Genomic DNA, 22721 nt, shown 5'->3' with positions numbered 1-22721 from the left:
TTGCACCCACAATCTGCTGTTTGCAGGTGCAGTGCTTTACAGACTCCTAATAAAAATAATAAATGCACTTTTTTTTTTTACCTGCAAATTATTATTTTTTTTTAAAAATGTGAACTTTTTATTTTACTGCTTGTGAATGCCCATACTTGTCAGCACCCTACAATTATTGGAGCTTCTAAGCTATCTAATGCTACTTAACATGGCTTAATTGCATGTTAATGTTCAAGATGGCCATTTTTTTTTTTTGCAATTTCGGTTAACACAAAACAAACCTTAAAAAAACATTTATCCTAAAGGGTACATTTGTGACCCCTTAGAAAGTTATTTTGGTGGGAAAGAGATTCTTTAGGAACCACCGTATTGTTACGGTCAGACTTCATTCCACAAAACACTGAATAGGGGCCTCCTGCTGCTGTATAGAAAGAGACTGAGAAAATGTCCCCTCCCCCACCCTTTTATTACATGGAAGGGTCCCATGCAAATTAGGAGATTTCCTCTTTCTCAAGAATCCTTGCTAATCATCTCTAGAATTGTTCACCATTTTCAGGCAGACAATCCAGTCCAGTAAGCTGGGTAGTCTCTGCTCCGACTTGTAGTATACCTGTTCATGATGTGCAGAGTGTGAGCCGCAGAAACTGCTGGAGCCCGATAACGAGGAGTCTCGGTTTTGTTGCTGAGCGTATTTCAAATGTTCTATCCATTCATCATAATCCTGCGGATTGTAGCAGATCACCCGGATCGTGTTGATGTACCTTCCTGTCAGGACACGGGTCAGACATAACCTGATGTTAGTTAATGGGTCTCTTGACACAGAAGCCAGTTATTGTTATAACACAGCCTTCAACAAATAACACAAACGCACTAAATTGCAGTTAGGCCAGGGTGGTGGGCACTATTAGGCTTAATGTACGCGGATGTTTTTACAACCTCTCCTGAACTATTTAACTTGACTGATAGTAACCCACGTTTAAAACGTCCGTCTTGCCACATTTACATGGCACGTTTAGCGGCGTTTTGCCGCGTTTGCGTTTAGAAGCGTTTGAAAAAAAAAAATCGTTTTTTTTTTCCCAAAATAGCCAAAAATTAAAAACGGCTGTAAATGAAACACGGCTAAACGCAAGTTACCACGTTTAGAAGCGTTTGGCGCTTGAAATGCCTCTGAACTTAACTGCCTAGAAACGACCCTGTGTACATGTATTGATAAGATAACAGGGGAGAGTTCAGGAGCAGTTGAAAAAAAAACGCCCAACTGATCCTAAACGTTCGTTTAGCAGCAGCAGTGTACATGAGGCCTTAGGCCCCATTCACACCTGAGTGTAGCATTTTCAGGCAGAAAGACGCGCAGTTTTACCACGTTTTTGCCACGATTTTGTACAGGTCAAAAAGGTCACCAATGTAAAAGGCAGAAAAAATGCCCATATCTGCCTTAAAAAAAAAGTTCTAGAACTTGTTTGAGCTTCAGGCGTTTTGGGGCTTCTGGCTTCAGGCGTTTTGGAGTTGATTTTTTTGTCCTCCAGCGTTTTGTAGCTTCAGGCTTCAAGCTACAAAATGCTCAAGTGTGAATGGGGCCTTAGTTTAATTGCCTGGAATCTCACTTTGGAGTGCTTTTAATGCAGTGCCACTCATCATGCATTCATGGACAGACACATATTTACTAAAACCGGATAGTGCAAAATCTGGTACAGCTGTGCATAGTCGTCAATCAGCTTTTAACTTTAGCTTGTTCAATCAAAGAGGAACTGCAGTCTGCGCACATTATTTGTAATAAAAACATCTTTACCATTCTGAAGCTTCCCTCCAATTACTTTGCATATTATTTCATATATACTGTGATTCTGTACTTGCCAAATATGCTGCAGAAATCTCCCTCCACTGAGTCTGGCTGCAACTATTTTAACTGTGGGCAGCTGAAGCTGCTGCCTGTTCACTTCCTGGATTTACACAGAAGCACACCTCCAGCTCTGCAGTTCTCATTGGCCCTCTTATGACTCATCACCCCTCCCTTCCTGGTAAACTCTCACAAGAATGAGAGAGTGAGAGAGCGAGAGAGAGCTGTGCATGATGTCATAAGCCTAGGCTTTTTACCAGACAAGAAACAGGAAGTGGGCTGTATAAGGTATTTACTGGCAGAAAAAAATGTTTTACTATCCAAAGTAAAAACAACAAGGGCAGAAGATTTAATAGATAAAAAGTTGAAAAAAGAAATGACTGAAGGTCCGCTTTAAGCTTTGACAAAAAAAATGGAAACTGATTGGTTTCTTTGCAGAGCTGCACCAGATTTTGCCACTTCTAGTTCCCTTAAAGTGGCTGTAAACTCTTACACATACCCAGTGAAGGACTAGCCTCGGGTGATACACAGAGATGAAACAAATCCTCCTATGTAAGTTGTACTTGTTTATCTGCAGCCTTCTCTGCTTTACATTGGTTAAAAGTCCAGAATTTATAAAGCTTGTCAGAGCTTTTAGAAATAAAGTGTCGGAGAGCTAGAGTTACACTCCGCAGAGCTCAGTGAGGAGAGCTCTGAGAGCTGATAGGAGGGAAGGGACACACCCACACAGCAACAGAGCTGAGGCTGTCAATCAGCTGGAGCTCTCCTCCCCTGTCACCATGTTTCTCTTGGTGTCAGGAAAACTTGCCACAGTTAAATCATGCTGATAGAGGAATGAAGCAGCAGACAGAAATGACATTTAGTGCTCTTAATTGAGACAAGTACAAATTTTAGAGGGATATGCTTGTTCATATTTCAAGTCTGATGTTTACAGCCACTTTAATTTAAGAAGACTTTTATCTCTCTTTTCCATCTTTTCTACAACCAAAGGAAATTGGTGTGCATGGAATTCACATGGACCCCCTTTACTCTCGATTCGATTTTCTCCCGCCCCCTGCAATATGAATGAGTGGTCTCATCCGAAATTAATCAGACATTAGTATTCGGAAAACCTGGCACCTTAAAGAGTTGCATCTTCATAATGCCACTATGATTGGTATGCGTGGACTGAAAAAAAAAAAAAAAACTAAACAGATTCCACCATCCATACAAACGAGACAGATGGAGATAGTCTCCCTCAAATGCTGTCAGAGTACAACGTTCAGCCGCTGATGAATAGAAAAATTTCCATGTCCCTTCCATAGAAGTTGATTAAATGATCGATTTCTGTCAAGTCAGGGCAGCCATACAGTGACTTCAATTGGGCCAATCCCTGTTAAACTGGCTGAATTTTGATCGGTGTATGGCCAGCTTCAGCCTGGCTCACTCAAATCTCCCTATAGGTGCCAATTACAACATCTGCTGGAGCCCAATTTTAGCTAAAACTGACTTTAGTGCCCTGGATAGAGTGGGGAAGAGCTTTTACCCTCACTTCCTGGCATTGAGACCACACAGAAAATGCAGGGAAATCCTGCCAACAGGCATACACAGGGCAATAAAAATCTGACAAAGTATTTAAACCTTTACCACTCTATCCAAATCTACAAAGTTTTGGATGGAATATCACTATAAAGATTTGATCCAGTCTATACCAATAAACCAGTGGTTTCTAATCTCAGTCCTCAACTACCCCCTACAGGTCATGTTTTCTGGATCTCCTTGTCATTTGCTTGGTATTTATAACCGCTATTTTATTTTAAGAGAGATTCGCAAAACATGACCTGTTGGAAGTACTTCGAGACCAAGATTTGGAACCACTGCCCTAAACAAAAGCCAGAGCAGAGTCCTGCAATTCTTTATACTCGGTGTATGGACACCTTTTTCTTCTCACCTTCTAAGAAGAAAGAAGACTTCCGTTTTTCATTCTCGTCTGCAATTACCCGTATGGCTTTAAGCGGCAGTTCTCCCTGTTAAAACAAAAGGATCAATGAATTGTACATATCTCTGCTGAAACCTTTAACCATACTTGCAGCTGAAACAACACAAAGCTGCTCCTCTGGTGGTAAAGAGATTATTATTAGCATCAATAATAAGGAGGGTGTTATCACTGCCTGATGAGGACAATTTAGTAATTTACACTTGGCATCCTGTTCTCACACACACCTCTCTCTATAGTGTCAGTCTATGTTGAGTCACAACCAGTTCCTCTAGATACAGAAACATGTAGACACAGCTCCATGCCTGATGATGTATGCGCTCACAGAAAAATAGGACATGCACAGTATGCATTCCCTAAGAGACCGTGCTTAATGTTCTGTACATTAAGAGAGCTGAGACTGTGCCTCAATAGATTTTTGTCTTTACCACCAAATCCAGCAAGTAGTAGGTGCTCTGGGTTGCTAGATCCCCTCCTGCAGCTACTGGATTGTATCATGACCAGGAGCTGCAGCTGTAGGTTTCACCCACAGCACCATCTGCTGGTGAAGTCTAGTATTGCAACGTAACAATCTATATGAGAACCAAGGTATTACATATTAGGATTTTATTCTGCTTAGGATCATGAATAAAACAGCAGATCTGAGGAAACGTAGGGCACCTCCATACCGCAGTTTACCTGAAAATAAAGAACACAAATGTTTAGTAATAAACACAAACATGCTTACCCTAAAGCAAAGGTTTTTTCCCTCTTCTGAAAGTATCACAAGAGTGGAAGGGTATAGGACCAACAGCCTCTCATTCAGCTCCTGTAAGAATTAACAAAGTTAAAAACTCATTATGTTGCAACTGAAAAAGCATTAATCACATATTAAATTTGTGAATTAGTGGTGCTGGTAAGAAATATATTCAAGTGAGATTCCTCCAGATGTCCAGAAAGACAAGCCAAGGCAGGAGAGCTATCCCTGGGAGGCAAGGTTGCGCTTATATAACAACTTAAGGGAGAAGTACAGCCAAAACTCGTTTGGCTGCACTTCTCCTGTGGTTCACAGGAGTGCAGTTGGTTTTGCACTCCGGTGACCTGTTTTCAGCAGACAGCGGGCTGAAGTCTGCTTTCGCTGACATCACAATACCGGTCCAGGCTCAGGCAAGATAACCACAATGGAATCAGGATCCGCCCACATGTCTGGACTGGCACTTGGCTCAGCGAGCTGCTGAGAGACTGAGCCAGCCGCTCCCTCCACAGCCCAGCACTCCAGTGAGCACTGGGGGGGCAGTGCAGAGAGCCGGTGACTGACAGTCAGCAGCTCTCTGCTCAAAGAGCTGTGAGAACTGAGTGAATAGCAGTGTTGGATCGCTCGGTTCTCAGTGTTAGAGGCACTGGGGGGACCAATGCGGCATCCACCTAGGCAAGTATGATTCTAAAAAAAATAAAAAAATAAAACCCATACGTCTCTTTGTATGTATAGCTAAAGCTTTTTTATTTTTATTAGTTTTGGCAATAGCAAATAGTTAAACCCCTATCAGGTTATTTTCTTGTGGTCTGTGTCCTTCTGGAGAGATTTACCTTTATTTTTATTCTTGAAGATGCAACAGGAAGTGAAAGGAAACCTTCATAAAGTGAAGGAAATTTTCATCTTAGTCATCATACGAAAATTTGTCCCTGGAAGATTTCTCCTTGCATCTTCGAGTCCTGACAAGTCCTAGATTTAGGATTTCACCTTTCGGTCTCTGTGACAATGATCACAGGACAAATAGAGGGCGGAATCTTCCTAGCGGGGACACAGTAACGGTTTGGAAGAAGGTCCAAGCCTTCCATACTCTATTCTATACATACACTTTAGGAATGGGAAGTCAGATTCTCACAAATACCCCATTCTTGACGTGTTCTACTTAAAATTTATGGACACAGAAATGAATGTGAAGATACAAGTACAGCAAGATTATAAGAGGCTTAAATATCATTGTGACACATGCAAATTAACAGAGCAGTGTCCCTGCCATTACATTCCTTTCTAATCACAAAACGGATTCCAAGAAATGTTTTACTTTCTAATTACAGTATGTCATGGGTGAGTCTTGCAAACAGCACATTTTAATCACATTTCATCCTTGTATTATAGAAAAAGAAGATCAGTCCAAAGGACATTTCCTTCAAGATATGACCAGAATGTATGACTCAGCTACCAACATCAGACATCATGAAAAAAAAAAAAACTTTCTGAAAAGTTCTTTTTATGTAAGAATCATCTGGAATCTTAAAAAGGAAGCATACACAGAGAAATACGCAAGATGTCATTTCTGACATTATTTGAAAAATGATTTTTGTCTGGCAGTCAAGCTGATCTAAAGGCTTCAGTATTTCCTGAGTCACTGACCCAGAACAAATACGCAGATTAAAGTAATATTAAAAAGGTAAATCTTTTTTTTTTTTTTTTTTTTTTTTTTTTTTAACAAAACATGCATGTCATACTTAACTGCTTCGTGCAATGGTTTTGCACAGATCAGCCCTGATCCTCTTCCTCAGCACTCCTGGCATCTCCTCTTCTCTGAGTGCCCCCACAGCAAGCGGTTTGCTATGGGGGCACTTGTGCACACTCACTCCCAAGCCACGCTCTGGTCAATAAGACACAGAACAGGGCTCGGCTCCGCCCCCTCCTCACTGCTGTGCTTGACAGCAATAGGAGCCAATGGCCCCTGCTGCTGTCTCTCAGCCAATGAGGAGGCAGACACACAGGAGAGCAGCTGCTCTTGTGCACATTGAAGGATCGCGGTAAGTATTAGAGGGAGGGTGCAGGGGAAGCTTAAAAAACCTTCAGCCTTCAGAACCATTTTAAGGGCTATAGCTTTTCTGGCCGATTGCTTATTCTGGGTCAGTGGCATAAAAAGAATAGGAGACAGTCAGGGAATTCGCATTTTCAGAAGGTGGTCAACAATGGCAGCATACTTGGTTCCCTTAGTATAGATTTGCTTTATTAAGCATCTCTTGTGACTCATCAGTTAAATGAATAGTTTGGACAGGGACATCCTAAAACTGAATTTTAGTTGAAAACAAATCTGGGATATAGGTCCAGTAACATTACATGTCTTTAATGAAGTGTACCCCATGTCCTGTTGATTGCTCCTTAGTGAAGAAATGTTCCCTGCGGTGATGACAGGTTCTCTTTACATCGCTGAACTTACTGTGCTGCAGGAGTCGACTTCTCCGACGGGGGTGAAATTGCAAAACAATGACATAAGAAAAATAATTGTATTTTTTTCATAGAACGTAACACCATCTGTGAATGGGGGTAGGGTGGAAGAAAGACAGGGTACCCTCCTCCATTCACAGAATGTGTTGCATTCTGTGAAAAAAATACCAGAACTTTCATGAATGTGAAGAGAACAGAGAGGGGCTGGAGGACATCTGGGTTTTTTCACTGTTCAGCATTGTTAAAGTCGAGGAAATTAACCTCTGCAGTGCCAAAAGTTCAGCAAAAACGGACCGGTCATCACTGCAAGAACATTTCTACACTAGGCAGCAATCAACACCATGTGGGATGTTACTGAACCTTTATTTCAGAAAAAAAAACACAAAAAAAACAAACATACTTCAGAACATTGGGGAGCAGCCTGTGACAATCTAAAAACCTCAAATGCTGCCTAAATAGCTTGGAAAAAAGTGAAAAGTAAGGCAATAACACACATCTGCAATTTGCATATAAGCAATAAGTGAATACCAATCCAATAATCGTGAGAATTCAAAATAGTAAAACAAATAACAAAAAACTGAGCTCACGGACTGTGTAGTTTTTGACATTTTTTTTTTTTTTTGTTATTTGTTTTTCTATTTTGAATTCTCAAGATTATTGGATTGGTATTCACTTATTGCTTATATGCAAATTGCAGATGTGTGTTAGCGCCTTACTTTTCTCCAGTTCAGAGGTGGTTAATCCACTTAAAGAAGCAGCTTCACATACTCATTTTTTTATGGTTGTTGATATTTGGGCGGGCGCCAAGGTTTACTAGTAATATTGTAGCTTGTTTGCAACTGGCGTCACAAGTCTCACTGTCCCCAGACTTCTATAGTACTGTGTCCTGAGGCCAGAGATGGAGAGACTGTAAGGAGATGGCCCCTGGCAAGTAATGTGCAGCCGCAGCCAGGATGTATGCAAACACTAGAGGCTGCGGGCGTTGATTCCAGGTAAGTAGGCATTTGTGGAGGGAGGGTGGGTTCATTTAGGTTAGGGTAAAAGAGCACAATGTAGAAGTGCATTTTGTATTGGTACTACTTATGCAGTTACAGAACAAGAGCAAAATAGAAAACTGGTCTGCTAAAGGACAGCAGCACAAACCTGGAACGGAAGTGTCTGAAGCTTCACTTTGGAGATGCAGGTGATGGCACCAAGGGATTCCCTCCGTGTTCCTTCCCAGTCAAGCACTGGCTGGTTCTGTACAGACCTCCTGAGCTCAGACTTCTCCCACATATTACCATTGTTTACCTGGTTAAAAAAAAAAAAACACATCATCATCTGACTACACATGAAGGGCAATAAACAAGAAGAGATGACAAGAATATGAATTAAAGCCCACCCCAACATTGCCACTTGAAGATGAACACCAGGTAGATATTTTTATATTTTTAGAAATGTGACGCCATGAAATACACTAAGAGAAGAGTGATGAGCTCATCAATCTGCTGCTGCTCCTACTCTGTCCAATTACAGACTTGGGGGTGGGAGGTGACCTAGCTACACTGCTTAATTGGAGGAAACAAAAAGGGAGGTTATCAACCTTTGACTTGGAATTTGACTAAAGCCGATTACACAAGGGTCTATAACTTCATATGAACATGCGTTTACTTTAAAACCTTTGCAGGTAGCCAAAAGGATGTACTAGGTAAGCAGATGCCAACAAACCATACATCCTTAAATGTAGGCATATTATTATTTAAAGGTACTTACATTGCGCCATCAATTTACGCAGCGCTTTACATATACATTGTACATTCACATCAGTCCCTACCCTCAAGGAGCTTACAATCTAATGTCCCTAACTCACATTCATATACAAGGCCAATTTAGACAGAAGCCAATTAACCTACCAGCATGACTTTGGAGTGTGGGAGGAAACCGGAGTACCCGGAGGAAACAAAGAGAACATGCAAACTCCAGGCAGGTAGTTTTGTGGTTGGGATTGAAACCAGTGACCCTTTTTACTGCTAAGGGAGAGTGCTACCCACTACACCACTGTGCCGCCCCGGCATATTATATTCAATTGGATTGGGGGGGGACAAAAGAAAAAAGAAAAAAAAAAAAACACAAAAACTTTTTTTTGTCTCTCTTACACTAAAGCTGGCCATTCACTTGTATAATGTTTTGTAAGAAATTTTTTTTGGAAACATTTGTTAAATTTTCAAATGGTTAGTGGGGTCAAACCGTCAAATGTTTTCAACCATAATGACAAGTAAATTTGAAGGAGCTGGATGGAATTGTTTTTTCTCGAATTAACAAAATACATATCATAATGAGAATAGTCTAAGCAGAAAAAAGAAATTGGTTTAATGCATTTGGGAATCCAGTCAAGTATTAGGTCCTGACAAAACTTTACTGGCTTTTTCAGAATTTCCATATGAATGTTCAAAACAAAGCTCTACTGGTGTATGGCTGGCTTAATGGAGATTTACACTGGATTTATGACCAACTAAAAAATCATTCACATTACTACAAGCAGTAGAAGAGGCGCTGCCACCAGCATGTATCAGATGGTCATTCAGAATTGAATCACAATAATTCCTGTATAATTCTAATGGAAACAATTTGACGCTTTCATTATCATTATGACAAACCACTAATCATCTAATGATCTAAATAACAAACCATGGTAAAACTTAGATACAAGGCTGCTCAGAAAGTTCACAAAACCGAGTATCTAAATCAAAAGAACAAAAATAGAATATAATGCAGCTTACCATCCCTTGGATGTGGTGGCTGCATTCATTTTCTTTTTTTTCTAAATTGTGATCCTGCCAGCAACACACTTCCTTTCCCTATGGTGATGATACGCATTCACAGTACTGCATCTATAGAGGAGTAAAGTTATCACCCTACAACAGGAAGTCTGCAAAGACTACAGATCCCTTGCCTCTCTTCTCGTCTCCATAGCATGGGGGGGGGGGGGGGGGGGGGGGGGGGGGCGCTATACTTTTATTAACCAATAAGAAGTTTACTGGCAGGATCAGCAGGTATTTTTTTTTCACTTACTGAACAGACATAACAAATACTTTCAATACTACATACGACATATCAAACTAATCTGTGTACAAAAGACAAACCATTTTCTCTGCTGCTGGCCGTACACTAGTAGAATTTTTTTGAAAATTCTAATTTTGAGAACATTTACTCGATTTTCTAATCTTTAGTGACGTTTTTGACCGCAGTGACAAAACAATTCTAAGGAGCAGGGTGGCTTCAGAAAAGTTCACCCAAAAACTCAATGTTAAAGCAAACTTTTTTTTTTTTTTTTAAGTACTTTTGAACTACATTTGTCACGTCATAAAATGTACAGATGTGAATTTTTCATACAACTATTCATTCGAAAATCTACTAATATTTTGTCAGCGTTAGGTGGGGTACACGCTATAAGAAAATTGGGCGACCGTTGGTCCGATTTTTTTCAATGTTTCATAGCAACATCGGAACTGATGAATAAAAAAAAAAATTCATACGAAAATTCCTCGTACGGCAAAGGTTTTTTTTTTTTTTTTGTCGTTTATTGTTTCTGACCATGCGCAGTCTTTCTTTTCTGACTTTTTGTACAAGAAAACGGTACACATCAAAAACGAAAATCGTTCCTACTGTTCCCGTACAAGAAAATTTTTGGAGTTTGTCCCCTCAAGAAGTTTCATACGAAAATTCGGAATCGGCTGTCGAAAGTTGCGTACAACACACTAAATTCTTTGGACAAAAATGTTCGCCTGATTTTCTTATAGTGTGTACGAGCCTTTAGACTGAATAAAGTCATTGTGATGGGAGTTTTTTTCTCTGCATATGAGTGGACAAAAAGGGGTGCACTATAAAATGTGTACAAGATTGATCACATTTATGCTTTAGCGTATATATAAACACTGGTGTCTGCGTCTATTGTCCAGTTATAGTGTTGTAAAGTCCTGCACCATAGTACTTCTTTGTTTTCTTGTTTTTTTTGGGTGGGGTGATAACTTCAGCCAGAAATAATGAGCTGGGGGGGGGGGGGGGGAGCGAGCCATTCTGCGTGACCCAATCTGCTTGCAGCTGTGTTAACACCCAGGGTATTCCCTTAGCAGGCCAGGCAAGCCTCTCCACCCTCAGCAGCTGTTGCTGCTGTCCAGGACTGTCTGTTCCCATAGCAGCTAAATCTCGAGTTTCAGGAGCCACAGGTGCAAAGAGAGAAAAGAGCGTGGAAGGTGAAAGAGGACGCAGGATCAGAGCCGGGTTTTATGATCTGGAAATGTAGTTTTTAAGGCACTGCACAAGGTCTTCATGTCCATCAATCATGAACTACTTATCACTTGTATGAGCATGCTTTATAAAACAAAAGAGCAATGTGCAAATCCCAATAACCCATAGCGACCAGTCAGTTACAAACTAAGTTCAATTGTTTCTGATGGATCGAAGCAGGTTGCCGTGTCAGACAGTCCTCGATTTTCAAACTGTCCCGTGGAACATCACTCCGGGCAGGAGCCAATGCACACAAAGTCGCAGCATTTTCATTTTTCCTATGGCAGAGAAGTGTCACATCAATTGTTCCAGAAATTGTAACAACTATGGATGACCTGCTGTATAGAACCATTACCATTCATTTTGCTTTATTAAAGCCAGCCATTGATGGATCCAATCTCAGCAGGGACATGCCATGATTCGATCCATGTATGGGCAGGCTGATTGTACCCAAGTCAATCCATCAATTGACTTGGGTACAACCACCATGTCAAATTTTAGCATGCAATTATTGCCAGTGGCTATAGTCGATAGCAGTAATCACTGTGCTCTCCCAACAGAAAGCTCCACAGGAGGGATTTCCCCATCAATCCGTGATTGCAGAAAAGAAAATTGCATAATCTATGGCCTGCTTTAATAAGCCTGTATGCTAATCTCTAAAGCATTTAAGAGGCTAAGTACACAATACTTGTTGGCTGACCAGCCACACGTGTAAATTACGCCATATGTTTGATTAACGCAAACTTTCCAACCAGACCGGCAGCTCAGATTTTGAAGCAATTGCCAAAATCTGTCCAATATGACAGTCTGAACCGACTAATTGGCAAGGTAAAAAAAAGGGATTTGATCATCAAATTAATGTTCATATGTGATGCCTACTGTATTAAATTGAAATTGTACAGTCTGCCCTTATGTTATGTTGTTAAGTGTAAACTGTTGGCGTTGTATAAATCCTGTATACCAATATAATATCAATCTATTCAAAATTAGAGTGCAGCATCCAGCAGATCTTCCATCAGATTTCAGTGTTCTAACATAAAGCAGAACTAAACCCTTCTATCCTTACAGCCAAGGAGGCTGCAATCCTAGCCTCTGTTTGATGTGCAGTTACCATGGTGCTACACATATGATTGGTTAGGACACCAGCCATTTTTAATGGCTTGACCGTTCAGTTGCAAGCACAAACAACTGTGACTGTTTTGGGAAACTGTTAAATTGATGAGTTTAGTTCCACTTTAGCTAAACTCACTCACAAAAAAAGTGCTGATCCGGGACCATGTACTCCAGAGGCCTCTATAACAGCTGAGCTAGTAACACCTATCCAGCCAAAACACTAGCATGGCTGACAGCTAGCCAAGGCACCTGCATGAAATAGAGCTGAGCCAATGAAATACATACACAACACCCTAATTACAGATTCCAAGGGACAAACCCTAGTTGTAAAACATTTGTCCTTGAAATCTCTGTCCTTTGCTTTTCTGTTTGTTCTTTTCTGGTCAATGAAAACCGTTCTTTATGCAATTCAATTGAAATCAATAATTGGATTTTTAAAATATACATTTATATATATAAAACAGTAATAAAACTAAAATTGTATAGGATATACTGTATAAAGGTGAAGTACACTTTTTTTAGTTGTCCATACTGCACAATATTGTACACAGGGACAGCAACAAAATACATTTGCATTGATTTTTAAGCACTGCAGCAAATTTGAGGGCGTAGGGCACAGGGACAACTTGGAGGAGTTATAAGCTTAGTTCAGATCAAAATAAGTTTTCCACACTGCTGCCGCTAAAAGCATTATGAAAATTGTGTTTTGTTTTTTTCCTAAAAAAACAAACATGATCTACTTACCTGCTCTGTGCAGCGGTTTTGCACAGAGCAGCCTGGATCCTCCTCTTCTCTGGTCCGCTGTCCGCGCTTCCGAGCCCCTCCCTCCTGCCAGGTGCCACAGCGGTGGCTTGGGAGCGTGTCTGCTTGGGTGCCCCCACAGGAAGCTGCTTCCTGTGGGGGCACCCAGACGTGCTCCCAAGCCACCGCTGTGTGTCTATTCACACACGAAGCCATGGCTCCGCCTGCCCCCTCTGTCTCCTGATTGGCTTTTGCCAGCACAATCGCAGCTATTGAGCCAATCAGAAGTGCAAGCCCCCGTAGAACCAAGGCTCTTGTTGACCGTTGGATCAAGAGGGGGCTCAGGTGGGTATTAGGGGGGCTTCTGCACACAAAATGTTTTTCACCTTTATGCGTAGAATGTATGAAGGTAAAAAAACCTTGTGCCTTTACAACCACTTTAAGTCTCATTCTGCACATGCTATTTTACCTGCTTGTCATGCTGGCCCTCTTGCTTCAACACTTAGCCATGTGACTGTTAAGCCGGCCATAGACTGTTCGAACCTCAGCCAGTTCAGCAGGAACTAGGTGAGATTCAAACTATGTATGGGCATTCTGAATGTACCAAAGTTGTTTGATCGATCAACTTCGGTACAACCAGCCTGCTGGATTTTAGATGCAATTATTGTTAGCGGCTATCCTAGCCTCTAGCAATGATCACAGTGTTTTCCTGGCAGGGACGGCCTCCTCCATCCAGAGAACACAATGGCTCCACGGGAGGGATTCCCCTGTCAACATTGTCTTGCAGGAAAGAAATTTGCTTCTTCTGTGGCCAGTCTTAATTTTCAGGTCTCACTTGGCACAGCTGAAAATAACAGTCACTTTTTTTTTTGTAAATAAAGCTTCTTATCCTAGTGTTTTAGCTTTGCGAATTGAGCCCCTTGAGTCACTAACTTAGATGTGATAAGCAGTCAAAGTCTTTTGATGTTGTCAAAGTTCCTATGCAAACTGGTTCCAGGTCAGTGACTCAGAATTGAAGCCGAAGATTAGCTGATTAGCAGAACAGTAAGGAATGCAGCATTCGCAAAATGAGGCCCCCATATTTCTCTGAGTAATGGTTTAATGAGACATGCAGCCTTTTCCTTTCGGACCGGAGACTATCAAACATATATTTTCAACTTCTGCAAAATCGCATATTTTTGATTTTGGAGAGAAAAAAAAAAAGGTGGAACCTGTATAACAGCTTGCATCATTCATGTGTTCCTAGGACAATGTGCCATGTTATAAACATCCCTACATATGGGTACATTGGATGCACATTATGTACTGGTTCAAAAAAGTGTCATAACATGTCAAGTTTTTTGTGTTGCACAATATTACCTACTGACATTCTATGCAAGAGGGTCAGTTTTAAAAAAGAAAGAAAAAAGTAAGAGTAGACTGTACACATCTAACAGCAGCCAATCCATAACAGGAACTGAAAAGTGTGCTCATTAAATAACTATTAAACAGGCCCTGTGCAAAGTGACAGCTGGAGAGTGTGTGACCCCCTCTGTACTGATCACAGCTGCACTGCTACAGTGAACAGGTGGAATCGGCTGTCTTCAACTGTGAAAAAAATGTGTTGGCTACAGGATAGACTTTCCTCTATGCAAGACTCCCTTTTCCTGCCGTAAGCCATTAGTCCTCCTTGGTAAACAACAACCGCAGCAATACAGAGCAAAGACTGCTAAAGTAATTGTCTTTAAGAGGCTTTAAGTGGCACTATGCTAATTTTGATACAAATCACTTATCACGTGTTGAACATTTTCACATTCAAAAATCTATTTATCAGGCCCAAAAAAATTAGTCACTAACCCTCATCCTCAACACAATGCCTTCAACAGAACACCGAACGCTTAAGGTTATGTCGAACTAGAACTTTCATAAGCTTTTATTGCCTTCTGTGTCCCCATTGGAAGTTTTATTTCACTTCTTGTTCCCTTTCACATTTCCACTGAGACAAGAAGTAGTGAGGGGACATCTCTAAGAAAACTCACACAATGTTAAAAGCAGAAGGTATAAAGGCCCAATTCAATATTTTGTAGACTCTTATGTCATAAAAAGCCAGCATGTTTCGGGTGTTCTAAGGGCCCCCGTCATCGCGGCTTGACTGATGATCCTGAGGAGTAATTAGCCTGATGACCACTCCAGATGTTGCTGAGGCTGAATGATGAAGGGGTACCTGTTGAAACCTTGAAAGATGCTGGATCTTTATGACACAATAGTGTGAATAAAACTGAATCTAGATTGTATATGTTCTGCTTTTGCTGCTTTCATTCTGGAACACCCAGTCCCTACTTCAGCAATGAAACACTTTCAAACATCAGCCCTTGGAGAGATGCCGAAGGACATCGCTTCTTCTACCCTGCTCGAGACCTGAAAGAGAACACCTACTGAAAAGAGTTCCAGTACTCCACACTTTCCTTCTACTGCCAACCTTAAAACCATAACAGCGATTCTAATCTTTGCCTCCTTCATCAAAAACATTGGCTGAATACCTTAAACTCAACCCTAAACCTGAGCATAACTCGTAACTGTAACCCTTAGCTAGATCCTAATCCTCAACACCATACCTAAACTTCAGACATGTTAATTACTAATATTACCAAGATAAACACTATATTACCAAAGCAACAAATAGGATCATGATGATACATCAGGATTTCAATCATGTTGAAGATACAATAACAGCTATAGGGGTGGATTTATTAAAAGCATATAGACTGTGCACTTTTCATGTGTAGTTTCTCCAGAGCTTAGTAAATAAGATGGGGCTTCACTTTGCTATAAATACCCAATCACATACAAGGAAAATTAAAAAAAAAAAGTATTTTTGATTGCACATGATTGGACGATGTAAGGTAACAGAGCTCCCCCCTTCAATTACCAAGCTCTGGAGCCAATGCACTTGCAGAGTGCACAGTCTATTTGCCTTTAGTAAATACAGCCTTTAGCGTCAGATTAGAAATTACTGAAAAAAAAAAAAAATCTGTGTATGAAAACAAAAAATGATCCAGCAAGTATAGCCTACAGATGTCCAAATAATCATCAAGCAGTTCCAAGAAACTTAGTTGAGCTATGAATCTGATACCTCTGCCTGTGTACCAGGCTCAAGCCAAGAATTGCATTATCCCGAATATGGACGTGCACATAAAATGCTACTTTTTGGTCTCAGACATACCTCTGCAACAGGCAACGAGTCCAGGTTTCCTCCATTGAGTTGGATCTGTTTTTCTAAGTGGTAGAGCCATTTCTGCAGCTCTTGTTGGGTTGCACAATAGACAATTAGAGGATTGAGCAAGGGACCTAAACACACAAAAAACAGAAATAAAAAATAGAAAGAAATACATGCAATTTCTACAGGTCTGAAAATTTTTTGACAAATCTGCATGTTATAAGTGAACCAAGGCCTTACATATGCAACGGTGGTTTCACAATAATGCCCCAACCCCCCTTCCCCACCACCACCAACACTTTCACCCTTTAGGGGTTTATTGTTGCAGATACCACAAGTGTTAAGGGTGTATTCTGGGGTTATGTTAACTTTTAGAGCTTGAATGAGGAGAAGGTCAAGGGTTGGGGGACGCATTTTACTTTCCAACTTGTTTTTGCTGCTCAAAACCCTGGAGCTGTGTTCATGTCAATGAAAGCCAACATACCGTACTAATTCTATGCTGATACTGTCCCTGGATGGCACTAAACATAGGAACTGAGTGTTGCAAGCCAAGCATGTTAACCAGCTAACCACTAAGCCACTGTTATCATAGTGAAAGGGACACAGTACAAGAAGGGAATGTGAAAATATAACGTAGTTTAAAGAAAAGCAATACAACGAATTCTAGAATATGTACCAATTGTATTGGCAGGTAGATGTACAAGTCAGCAAAGACAATCATTTGTAGGAAGTCATATTGTATTAAAGCAATGGACCACAAAAAGCAATGGCTTGGCCTTTTGTATTTTTACCTGTGATTCGGAAAGCATGCTCTTCGTCCGGCTTGGGTGGAACCTTAGAGCGCTCTAATTTATAAACGCTCAGCTCCTTCAGTGGCACCAGACCCTGAAAAATAACCAATGACAAGAGTGAATCACCACATCAGGCCAGGATTCAAAATCCATTCGATATAGAACTGCCAGGAGGGTGTATTTACTAAAGACAAGCCACATGAAACGCCCAAAACAAGTGAACAGCAATCACTTTCCTTTGTTCTAACTACACTAAACCAATGAACAGTGAAATCTGATGCCCCAAATAATCACACATAAGTGCAGGTTGCTTATTAAAGCACTCAGAGTGTCAATATGGAGGAAGTGAAATGGGAGAACAAGTATCTGAGTGAAGAACAATGCAAAGAATTTAAGTCAGTGACTTGTGTACAGCCTAGATCATGAATGTGTTCTGAACGCTGAAAACAGAGACGCTGAGACGCTGACAAGTGATGTGTGCCACCAAATGTGCATGCAAGCAAAGCCCAATAGATATGTAGAGGGGTTTAGACCACTTCCAGATATTAAACTACCAAAAATAAAGCATTAATGAGGCCTGATGGTAACAGGTTTTTAATCAAGGGTAGTTTAATATGGAAAAGTCCTTGATGAGCTTAAAAAAAAAAAAAAAAAAAAAAATTGATTTATGGTTCACTGCACACAGCTTTAGGATACAGACAGTGCAGAAAAACCCTCAACCTTCACCAGAGCACAACAAAAGACCACAACAAGAACACACCCCTAACCTGCTGATTGGAGAATGAATTAAAAGCAGAAAACTCACAAAGTCATCCCTCTGCTGTCTACTCTTGGCAGCATGTTCTTTGTACAGCAAATAAGGCAAGCCATAGACGATGCGATTTTTTTTCTGCAACCAAAGTGCTTGATTCCCCCCATCAGCACAGTCCTGTGGGGCTATTGTGTTCCCCTGGCAGTGAGACGCGGGGGGGGGGGGGGGGGTTAGGTGAGGGTGTTGCATCCCTGCCCGGAGAACACAGCGATTACTGCTAGCAGCTATAGCCGCTGTCAATAAATCGCATGCTAGGAATCCAACATGCTTGTTGTACCCAAGTCGATCAATGGAACAACTTGGCTACAATCAGCCTGCTCATACATGGATCAAATCTCGCTGTTCCCTGTTGAATCAGCCGAGAATTGAACTATCTATTGATGGCTTAGTTCTAAGGATGCTGATATCAAGACAAAATCAAGATACTTATCCTAGCTTTTTTTATGAATACATATCTGTAATAACTAGTAATTTTGTAGCCTCCTGAAGTTCACCTTTAACTATAAGATTTCAATAACTCTGCAAGCTGCACAAGCCATTAGGGTTAGTTTAAGTTTTTAATAAAATATAGCATTGCAGTCAAGAGCCCCAGCGTATTCAAGAGCCCTATGCAGCTTTAAAAATATTGTGCCGGTTTAATCACTGTAGGCCATTTCCGTCCCCCTAGTAAAAAAAAAAAAAAAAAAAAAAACTCCTATAGGCAGCTGTGCCTTGTCCTGCTGCTAGGAAGCAGAACGACACCCATCTATGTTATGGACAATACAACAGGGCAGGGTTTTATAGACCTATTGTTCTGATGTAGAAGGGCAATTATGTCTTGTCACATTAGGAAAGGAACAGTGAGTGTTCCTTGGGTTATTTGGGGAGCCGATTCAGAAAATTGCATTGGCTAAACTGCATCAGCTCTAGTTTCTTGTTGAATTTATTTAATTGTTTAGTCAGTCTTTGAAAAGATCTTGTTGATCAACTTGTTGTTTTGCTACCCAGTTTGTGTTTTTGCGTATAATTTAGCAGATCTAGCGAGTGTTTATAGACTTCCAACTGTACTTTTACATCTGAAACATTTGATTCTAAAGTGTAAGTTATTAACTGTATTATAGTTATGATCATATAGGAGGCGTGTGTGTATATACTCGAGTATAAGCCAAGTTTTTCAGCACATTTTTTTGTGCTGAAAGTGCCCCCACGGCTTATACTCGAGTCACTGCCATCTGCCTACCTGATCAGCCCGTGTGTAATGCTCAGACGGCAGCCGTAATGCTCCTCCTCGTCCGTGATAGGGGAACACTCTGTTTCCCAGAAGTGAGTCAGTGTTCCGCCTATCACGGACGTCCTCTCATCCTCATTCCACGGACAAGGATGAGAGGATGTCCGTGATAGGCGGAACACTGAACAATGACTGCTGGGAAACTGAGTGTTCAGCCTATCACGGACGAAAACGAGGAGGCGCCGCAGCTTTTGTACACTGGAATGGCCGCCATCTGACTGCATGACACGGGCTGATCAGGTAGGCAGATCGGCACACTGAGGCTGCAATGGACACAGGGAAGGGCTGCAATGGACACAGGGAAGGGCTGCAATGGACACAGGGAAGGGCTGCAATGGACACAGGGAAGGGCTGCAATGGACACAGGGAAGGGCTGCAATGGACACAGGGAAGGGTTGCAATGGACACAGGGAAGGGTTGCAATGGACACAGGGAAGGGTTGCAATGGACACAGGGAAGGGCTGCAATGGACACAGGGAAGGGCTGCAATGGACACAGGGAAGGGCTGCAATGGACACAGGGAAGGGCTGCAATGGACACAGGGAAGGGTTGCAATGGACACAGGGAAGGGTTGCAATGGACACAGGGAAGGGCTGCAATGGACACAGGGAAGGGCTGCAATGGACACAGGGAAGGGCTGCAATGGACACAGGGAAGGGCTGCAATGGACACAGGGAAGGGCTGCAATGGACACAGGGAAGGGCTGCAATGGACACAGGGAAGGGTTGCAATGGACACAGGGAAGGGTTGCAATGGACACAGGGAAGGGTTGCAATGGACACAGGGAAGGGTTGCAATGGACACAGGGAAGGGTTGCAATGGACACAGGGAAGGGTTGCAATGGACACAGGGAAGGGTTGCAATGGACACAGGGAGGCATGCAGCTGCAGATGGGCATTGTTGACCCTCTTTTCCTTTTACAGTAGCTGCTGCATTTCTCACCCTCGGCTTATACTCGAGTCAATAAGTTTTCCCAGTTTTTTTGTGGTAAATTAGGTGCCTTGGCGTATATTCGGGATGGCTTATACTCGAGTATATATTGCCACCTACAGCATATCATTTTATTTTTTGCAGATCGAACACTGTAGAGGTTATGGCAACTATGTATTTCTTTTGTGCTGCAAGGAGATTAAATTTAAACACTACATTAAAATATCCTGATTTCTGACGGGCAACCAGAGTGAAGAGTGGCATATGGCATTCATGCTGTTTCTCAAAAACTAGCGCTGATAGGGAAAAATTGGTGCCATTTTTGGAATCAGCGGATCAAATATACCTGGGAACAGGTTTAACATTCCAGGCACCAAAATGTGTGTTGGCCGGTGTTATCCCTCCAACCATAATACTAGGGGTGCTGTGGGAATATCAAATCAGTCTTAAGTACAGAGACAGAAAACCACATTGCTTTATGGTTAAAACGCTAGAGAACATGCAGGTATTGTATTAAAGTATGTTTCTTTCCATAAATGTCAAACCAATCACAATCTACACAAATACCTGTATAGCAAATTTTCACCTGCAATTTATCCAGTTATAAAACACGTAGTTGACTGGTTGCTGTTGGCATTAGCGATATTCTCCCTAAAGCTGGCAATACACTCTTACTTTATTTTTTTCACTTAGCCAGTGGGTTGATAGAGAAAAATGTTCCAACATTTTCCTCCAACAGAAGTCTATCAAACAAATGACTTCTGTCAAATGGAGACAGCCACATACTAAGTGAAGTTTGGCTAGTCCCTGCTGAACTGTCCTGAATGTGGATCTGAGTATGGCCAGCTTTACTTTTTAGACATTAGAGAGTCAATACATTATCCTTTTTAAGTAATGCAAAGTGCAGTCATGTAAAAAAAAAAAAAAAAAAAAAAAAAAAAAAAAAAACACAAAACAAAAACACATGTATTCTGACCAATGCTGAACCTCCAGCACACTGGAAAATCTGAAACTAGATATTTATTTTCTGTGGAAGTAAAAGATGTGATACTTCCATTTGCAGGAAGTATTGGGGAATACATTTTGGATGAAATGACCAGCTTTGCGGCAGGTGTAATCCTGCTCGACCCCATCCGCCGGTCCTGATTCAAGGCCCATTTGTCGTTTGGCCCCATCTTAGAACATGGCTGAACATATACTACTATAGGGCTTCATGTACATTACAGCTCCTAAACATGAGTTTAGGAGCTTTTGCCATTTTTTTTGCCAAAGCTCCTAAACTCAACACATTAAAAGCCTGTATGTCCATGTACACATAGGCTTTTAGGATCCTTTAAGAGCTGCTGCGGTTAGGTGGAGGTTCATCCTCCCTCTCCTGAATGCAGAAGAATCAGCGGTCATAATAAGCCATGTGTACATGAAGCCTTTAGGGACGCTTCATAGTGGACCACCTTGGAGCAGTTTTTCATACCTACTAATGGACTTTCCATGGGACACTGGCTAAACCATTTAGGTTGATGTAACCATTTCCTATATACTGACTATGACAGTTCCTTATTGTACTTGATTTTGCTACTTTATGTTTTCGTTGTTACTTGAAATCTTAATAAAAAGATTGAAACAGAAGTGACCAGCTTTGGGGCACATTAGCACCCAATTGTGGGCTTTAGAAAAGTGTTATTTGCTACTTGGGATGTATGTTTGCAGGGTAATTAACATTAAAAGCAGAATTTTGTAGTGGTTTATAATTAATGGAAGTTCCTAAATCAGATAAAATTCAAAGTCATTGGATAGCAGCAGCCCTGTCTGGTTGCCTAGTACCACAAGTCAGAAATTTCCCATGTGGTAAAGACTTTAATCTTGTCTGTTATGTGTGTGTGGCATCAAAACATAAACCTCACCGATATTCAAGTAGTGCAATAATTGTTAGATGATAAACAAGTGACTAAAACAGCCAAATTCTTAACGCCAGGCCTGACGACACAATGCAAGATCTAAAACTTGTATGGCACCACAAACAGCCAACACAAAATATGTTTATGTTTTCACAAGGTCCTGAAAAGAGTCAGCGTGTTTCTCAGGGCTCAGATAAAGGCTGAGCATTAGTGTTGTGTAAACTCATGTAATGGATGTGACCCTGGGGGGTGAAAGGTCAAGAGATATTTGAGCAGGATTTGTCTGTCTGGAAATACAAGAAATCCCTTTTTGTTCCTGCCGTGTTCAAATATTCCCAAAGCCTGTTGATGAGGCAATGCTATTCATTACTATGAAGGGGTAACATACCTGATATGTCAAACCGGTGGGACCCCGAGACTGGAAGTACAGCTGGGACTCAAACAATTCCAAGTAACAGTCACTAATATCCTGGAACAATTGGAAAAGAAAAATAAATAAATAAATAAATAAAAGAGTTAATAGTCACACTAATAACGTCTGGAACAAGACAGACTGGTTATTAAATACGGAGCCACCTCGATAGCAATGGACCACCTAGGCCTGGGACAATATTTGAACTGGTAAGTGGTTTCAGTGAGGCACTGGTTATTCCAAAGCAAACAAAACATACGGAAACTTCAAGTTAAAATATAACTATGCCATTATTATTATTCTTAA

General features: G+C 41.2%; 1 protein-coding gene across 1 annotated transcript in view; it reads right to left on the bottom strand.

The window, feature by feature from the left end:
- The window catches only part of PLEKHN1 (pleckstrin homology domain containing N1), a 69292-nt gene that overhangs the window by 9307 nt on the left and 37264 nt on the right, over positions 1–22721 (bottom strand). Inside the window, exons 4-10 of the mRNA XM_073603049.1 lie at positions 22392–22472; positions 17101–17194; positions 16316–16440; positions 8137–8283; positions 4531–4611; positions 3759–3834; positions 602–756 (exon numbers count right to left, since the gene is read on the bottom strand). Coding sequence (XP_073459150.1) covers positions 602–756; positions 3759–3834; positions 4531–4611; positions 8137–8283; positions 16316–16440; positions 17101–17194; positions 22392–22472 — 759 coding nt within the window. The remainder of the gene's footprint in view (positions 1–601; positions 757–3758; positions 3835–4530; positions 4612–8136; positions 8284–16315; positions 16441–17100; positions 17195–22391; positions 22473–22721) is intronic.

The sequence above is a fragment of the Aquarana catesbeiana genome, linkage group LG10 (assembly GCF_042186555.1).
Source record: "Aquarana catesbeiana isolate 2022-GZ linkage group LG10, ASM4218655v1, whole genome shotgun sequence".
Lineage (NCBI taxonomy): Eukaryota > Metazoa > Chordata > Amphibia > Anura > Ranidae > Aquarana > Aquarana catesbeiana.
Note: the sequence above shows the minus strand (reverse complement) of the source record. Positions and strands in the feature narration are given on the sequence as shown.